The sequence below is a fragment of the Corvus moneduloides genome, chromosome 6, assembly GCF_009650955.1.
Source record: "Corvus moneduloides isolate bCorMon1 chromosome 6, bCorMon1.pri, whole genome shotgun sequence".
Classification (NCBI taxonomy): domain Eukaryota; kingdom Metazoa; phylum Chordata; class Aves; order Passeriformes; family Corvidae; genus Corvus; species Corvus moneduloides.
Window position 1 is genome coordinate 33,750,197 of NC_045481.1, and position 6,981 is coordinate 33,757,177.

The 6,981-nt window shown below is 43.4% G+C and overlaps 1 protein-coding gene across 4 annotated transcripts in view; it reads right to left on the reverse strand.

Annotated features, from left to right (window-relative positions):
- Window positions 1-6,646, reverse strand: part of PLEKHH1 (pleckstrin homology, MyTH4 and FERM domain containing H1) — a 50,662-nt gene extending 44,016 nt beyond the window's left edge. For all 4 annotated transcript variants that reach the window (XR_004240800.1, XM_032112119.1, XM_032112120.1 and 1 more), the window contains exons 1-2: window positions 6,590-6,646; window positions 998-1,173 (exon numbers count right to left, since the gene is read on the reverse strand). Coding sequence is in view for 3 of the 4 variants with exons in the window: in XM_032112119.1 (XP_031968010.1) it covers window positions 998-1,138 (141 nt within the window). In the remaining variant the exon portion in view is untranslated. The remainder of the gene's footprint in view (window positions 1-997; window positions 1,174-6,589) is intronic.
- Window positions 6,647-6,981: the final 335 nt, after the last annotated feature.

Sequence of the window (6,981 nt, forward strand, 5' to 3'; positions counted from 1 at the left end):
CATCCAAAACCAACAAACAAGAATATACACAGAAGTTACAAAATACAAAATGGAGCAAAAGTGAGTTCAGAATGTATCTGTCATTAGGTATAGTAAACTGCAGTCAGCTGTACAGATTTCAACTTCATTAGTAAAACTGTGACAGAAAGAAACTGTTCTCACTTTCCTACAGTAATTGAGTATCTGAGCAATCTTGGACTGGACTGTGATAATGTAAGACACATTTTGAAAAAAATAAGGATCCCCACAGCAACCTACAAACTTGGACTTTATACAAATGTAGGGAAAACGCTTTAATTCGAATTGAAAACCAACATCACTTAAGGTAAAGAAAAACCACAAAAAATTCACACCATGACAAAAACAAACAAAAAACTAAAAGTCCAATAAAATCCTCAAATCTTTGCCAGTCCTCTCCTCTAGGACGCAAACAAATTCACTGAGGGCACTTGAAGGAGATTAGTAGGAGATGTCTCTAAAACCACAGATCCCATGCAAGTTTCTAACATCCAGATCTCAAAGTATCTGGCCTTGCTCTTCAGTATCCCCAGGATGTTTTGACTGGATATGAAGTGTTATTCTAACACTATGGCAATACACATATCCCTGCCTCGGCTTTCAACATTATAGCATAATTTGCACTCTTATAAGCTTTTCTGTTGCCAGCCAAGTCCTCATCCTACTGATCTTATCCAAAACATCCATCTTTCTCTGCAGTTGTCTCAGTCACTTTAGATATCCAGAATCCTGCTGGTACAGTGTTTTCCACTAGAGTCCAAATACTTGGTGATTTTGCAGTAAACAAGGCTAATTCTTATTATGCCACTTTACACCACTGTGACAGGCACATCTCTGCATCTCAACTGATAAGCAGAGAGCAAAGCTGTACTTAATCCTCACTGCAAGTAACAGATCTATTGGATAGCTCAGTATTTACAGATTTTTTGCTTTTGTGTCGTAACTCATTGCAAAGTAAAAGAAGTCACCACTGCCTCACCTTCTCAGCTAACAGCTCTCGGATCTTGCTTGCCTGCAAGCGGAATTTGAAGAGCTGGGACTCCAACACAAGGCATCGCTTTTGCCAGTCCATACAGCTTCCATTCTCCACTGTGAGTTCTGCCATTGTGAAGTTAATCATCCATTTAGGATGTCGTCCGAGGTGCTCTAAAAATCCTACAGAATCGAAGGGGAAAAAAAAGTATATATTTTAGAAGGACAAACTTATCACCCCTGTGCCTAGTTTTCATTGGTCCATCTTACAGAACTGGTATCAAAGGCCATTTCTTCTCCAAGCAGAAGATTAAGTGGTACTACCCGGAGTCACTGATATTGCCCTCTGCCAGAGGTCACCCTTAATGGATAAACATTTACCTTTAGAATGAGTAAATAATTTGCTAATGCATTATACTGTATATTCCAGAAACAACCTTACTGCCACCCTCACAGTCTTGCTCAGCTTCTACCCAGAGATTAGGAGTATTTTTTATCCCTGCCTCCTTTGTTCCAGTATGGCGGTAAACTCTCAAGTCACTAAAACCTCCTGCTTCAGATATCACACACACATTTTCATCTTGTGTCTTATCTCATAAAGACTGTATTAAGATGATGTGATGTATTAAGCAACTGTTCCCAATCCGTAACTACTTGACACAGTCAGTTGACAATAAGAGTGGAAGTGCCCCAGTATCTAAACAGTTGCTCTGTTAAAACAAAGAGAATCCATCCAGGAATAAGTTAGGGCTAAAGACAAAACATGCTGCTCTACTGAGGTCCTTGTAGACATCAAGAGATATACACAACTCCAGAAACTGAAAAAAGCTGTAGTTTTTGAAGATCTTTTATTTTCCTACTCAGTAACTGTTTAGACATTTCAGATACTCTGTGCTTATTGTAAAAGGCATGAAAAATCTAGGTAATAAGTGTTCTTAACCAAATTCAGGTGTTTGTGAAATAAAAGGTCAACTCTGTGTGTGTAGTCCAGCAGCCAGCTGTATTATCAAACAACAAAAAATGTTTACAAAGTCAGAACAGCTATGAGCTCAGCTTCATCAGAACAACTAAATCCTTACTTGTTAAAGGAACTTCTCACCAGCTCACAGGCAAACTCGCAAGTCCCAAACAGTGACAGATCAAGGAACAGTCCAAGACTTGCTAGAGAGCAACAAAGTCACTCAGCCTCATTGCCCTTACACCTGCCTTTCTCTGCAGAGAGGAAAAGTTTAAGATGTCCCTCCAGCTGTACCCACTTGTCAGGATACCTGGTTCATGTTTCGCATGTAAAACTTGAGATTCAAATTACCATGAGTATACATAATAGTGTGAGTATACATAACACAGCAAGCCACTCAATCCAGCTGTATGTCTGATGTTCCAAGTTAAGGACCAACATTTTATACCCCTTGGCTACAAACATTACCTGTGAGTTATTTTTATGTTCAGGTTGCTTTGTTCAGTAATAGAAAGTTTCCCAGACAGCAAGTTGCCTACTTTTCCAAAGAGTTGTGAAAGACTATTCCAGAAGGTAGGTTTAAGTAAAACAAAGCAAAGGTACACTCCTGTGCAGTAATGCAGCACTGAAAACACACGACAGTAGGAAAGAAGACTACCGTTTTACAAGCAGCACACTTACAGCTCTACAGAAATAGAGGCCGTCCTTTTCCACAGCCCATCCAGCACACTGAGCTAATCTCTAGCCCTAACTCCTTGCCAGGCACTTAACCAGCTTACCTTTGGTACACTTCTCAACACCACAGTGTTTCCCTGTAAGGTAGTGCTCTCAGTTCTCCCCAAGCTGAAAGAGTGCACTAAGTCAAGGAAGGATCCTACAACACTGTTAAGTTTGTTTACAGCTAACTCTGTTTTGGACTTAAATAATACTTCAGCTCTCAAATGAAATTCTGTCTCTTTCATACAAGTGTAAGGAGCTTTTAGTCTTTATTCATAAAGTTTAAGTCCAAAGAGGACATACAAATGAATGGAATGGGATAATGACACAAAGTAAAATGAAACTGATGTACCAAACAACTTAAGCCCAAGCAGAATTTTCCCGCACAGACCATAACTTCTGGTTGAATTAAAATACCCTTGTTCTGAATAGGGGGTCTAGGATGGTATAGGTGTCCTGAATCATTACATCTTGTTCTTTATCACTACAGACAACTGCATTTTATAATCCCTTTCATAAATGAATACTGCCCTTCCCTAGAACCATGCTGGCAGTTTTGCTCCCACTATTCCTATTATTCTAGAACCTCACCTCTTTAATGAGCTGCTTTCCAATTACCAGCATAAATATAATCATAACCAGCTTGTATCTGTTAATTCTTGTAGATTATTGCCCCTCAGTTTAGCTGGGTTTTTTTCCTCCCTCATATTTATCCCTTGATATATTTATAGATATCAAAAGCTTCTCCTTAAAGGCCTCATTTTGCAAGGCTAGAGATAAGGGGTTCCTTTAGTTTCATAAGAAAAAGCTCCCTGCTCTCCCTCTGCACCTGTTCCAGCTTCCATGCACATAATATAAAAGAGCTGGTTCTTCTCTTCTCGCTCCCCTTCATAGTCATGGGTGACCACAACTGCATGTGAAAGGCAGCATGCATCCACAACAAAGCCTTGTGTAAAGGCATGTAGCACTTTCCCCTTTCCTAGGGAATGCCTCATCTGATTGTGTTTGCCTTTTTTACAACTATATTGCACTGGTGGTCGACATTCACAAACAAACTGACAGAGCTGGAGCAGAGGAAGCTCAGCTGACTTTTCCTTTGTAAATGGCAGATGTGGGAGAGCAGGAGGGTAATTACAAATGGACTGGAACAGATTAATAAAGCTCAGGTCTGTGGCAGATCTCCAAAAGATCAAGATTCTCTGTACTACAGGCCATTGTGGTACCACACAATAAGACAAGATGCAACAGACAGAAACTGATGCACAAGAAGTTTCACTTGAACATAAGGAAGAACTTCTTTATTGTGCAGGTGACTGAGCACTGGAACAGGTTGCCCAGAGAGGTTGCGGAGTCTCCTCACTGGAGATATTCAAGAACCATCTGGATGCAATCCTGTGCAATGTTCTCTAGGATGGTCCTGTTTGAACACAGATGTTGGAGCAGATGACCCACCATGGTCCCCGTCCAACCTGACCCATTCTGTGATTGCAAAAGTCAACATGCCAGTGGTTACCCTGTGATTGATTAGTATCACCATATGTTATATTTTTAATTACAGGCAGTATTTTTAAGGATCACTAATATTTAAAAGACACGGTTTGTTTTTGGGTATCTGGAAGTCTTACTGTTTATGCAACTGAATCTCTTCCTCCTCTGATGATTTTAAAGAGCGCTCTTGCAGGTTTTGCGCCCACTTTATTACTACTTCTAATGTGCGATTTTGCTTTGTGTCATTAGATTAATCCCCTGTGTCAGCAGTCAATTCAGTAAAATACCTACCCTCTAACAGCCTCCTCTTCAGCACTGTGTTGTCACATTCTCTTCTGTCATTTGTCTATCTTACCATTCTTCTATTAATCCCCATCCTCCACTTAAGCTAATAACTTCCCCATGTGTCATCATACCAAATAATTTCTGAAGTCTAGAGATTAGAATTACAGCTTTTCTCCTAGCAAAAACCTTACACTTTTTCAGAGAAAGATGTTGTATCACAATGTCTAATATTTACCTCTAGAAATCAACTTTATTTACAAAACTTATTCTGCATTTTCATTTACTGTTAAAATGCTCATGTTCTCCTGAACGTAAGCAGTTCATCTGTACTCTGTGAATTACAATAGCAACTTCATTTTGACAGACTGACTTTAAATCCCTTCTATTGGATCTGCCATTTCACATGCCCTTTTTCATAAGTCTTAACCATCTTTTCTCACCACATTCTTTGATTCCCCTTCCTCTCCCAGATATTGGTCCTTTTCATATCAGATAAAGAATTTATATGGATACATTTATATAAAACTGGCTCTTTTTGCCCTAATGCATATGAAGAAGTTGGGAGCCAGATATTTTCAGAGGCAATACTCTTATTTTAGGGACTTGGAACACAGGAGACAGCCACTCTGTTCAAACAAGCTGAGATTTTCAAAACTTCATTCTGAGGTGCATACTGCCACTTCTTAAAGAGCAGCTTGATTTTCAGTGTTAAGTATCCAACAACTGTCAGTGACAATAATGGCAGATAAAAAGTCCTTAAAACTGGGAGAAAAAAATGACTGAACCACCTGCTAAATGCAGTCAAAATTAGAAGTCTCATGCATGTATCTGTAAGTTTTGATCCACGTCAGAGACAGTTCTGACTCTAAATGCCATATCCAAAATAAATATGATCATATTTACTTGGAATGCCCATACCCAGTTGTAATTCTGATGAAGCTGAAATTTAAATCAAGATGTCATGTGTTTGGGGGTTTTTCTTTGTGTTTTTAAGCTACAATCAGCTGATGTTGCAGATGTAGGTGGATTCAGAACTAGAATTCAAAACACTTCAGAGACTTTGTACACTTCCACCTGAAAAGCCAAAACAATCAATCAATGTGAAGTCTTTCAGGTGCAGATACAAATGCAAGTAAAGTGTTGGCAGCTTTGTTCATGCAGTGCAAAGAGTGAAGACAAGTGAAGCACTATTTCCATATTTCAGATGTGTCTGCTCAGCTCAGCAATAGGTTTATGCAGGCTGTCATAGAGATTCACAGCACATGGGGACGGCAGGTCTTAGCACCTGCCCAGAAAAAGCACCAGACCCTGTCTGAACACCCGAACTGAATACTGCTCTAACTTTCAGCTACTATCTTACTACAAAAGGAATCAGTAGAAACGTGATAAATGTAACATATGAAAGGGGAGAGATTTCTTCCCATGTCACTGAATCAGCATCAAGGGAGTCAGCAGTACAGGCGATGGGCAAAACTTAGTGGGGAAATACTAATCAACACTTCACTTTCCACTTCATAATCGTCTCACCCCCCAGCTTTTTAGCCCTGAGGCCATTGGAATTGTTCAGCCACACAGCTATTTCCCGTTCAGGAGTGCGGCCTGAGATGTACAGAGCATGGGCGGGGAGGGGCGTGGGGGGGAGAAAATTACACAAAAAGCTGTGGAAAGGACAAGGAAAAGGCTTGTCGCGGGCTTGGGGTGGAAGGGAGCGGGAATAATTTCCCCTCTACATCAGTGCAGGTGGCATAGCTAGTAAAAGTGCCTAGAGGCAGGAAGAAGGGCTCTCAGTCGTGCCGTTCTACCTGCAGAGGTCTTGCCCCGCACACCGAGGCTTACCAGGAAGGCAGAAGAGACCGCAGAGCCTACACACATTTAGTTCTTGGGCTGCATTTTCCCCTTGGTCTGGCCATTCCTCCCCCCACTTCTTCCATGTCTCTTCAGGGCCAAAGTCCCAGACCCGAAAGCAAACCTCAGTTAACAGATATGACACGGTATCACCCCCAGAATGCTCCCGCCAGTTCCCTCATGGTCACCTTTGAAGAAAGACAAGCTGGGGTAAAAGGCTGTGCCAGCCAGCGCCGCGCACACCGGCCCTCCAGAGCCCCCGGCCGCCCCCTCGCCCCCCCGGGGCACCTCCCCGCCCGCGCTCACCTTGGCCGGCGCGGGGCTCTCTGCCCGGCGGGGCAGGGCGGGCGCAGCCGGCGGCGTCCCGGGGCTCCCGACCCGCGGCGCGGCGGGGCCGGCCCTGGCCGCGGGCGGTTGCGCGGTGCCGGGCGGCAGGCAGGTGCCCGGCACGGCTCCTGTCCCATTCAGCACTTTGCCATTCCCTCCCCGGTTTCCTTCGGGCGGGAGAGCCCGGCTCAAATATCAGAGCCAGCCCTCCCGAGGAGCGCAGGAACTGACATCAGCCGCCCCAGGCTTTTAACCCCTTCCCGGGCTCGGCGGCGAGGCAGGTGGGGCGGGCAGCGCCGGGTGCCGGGGCGGCCCGGGGCACAAGAGTGGCAGCCGCGCTCTGCCGCGGGCGGGGACATCCCCCTCTCCGC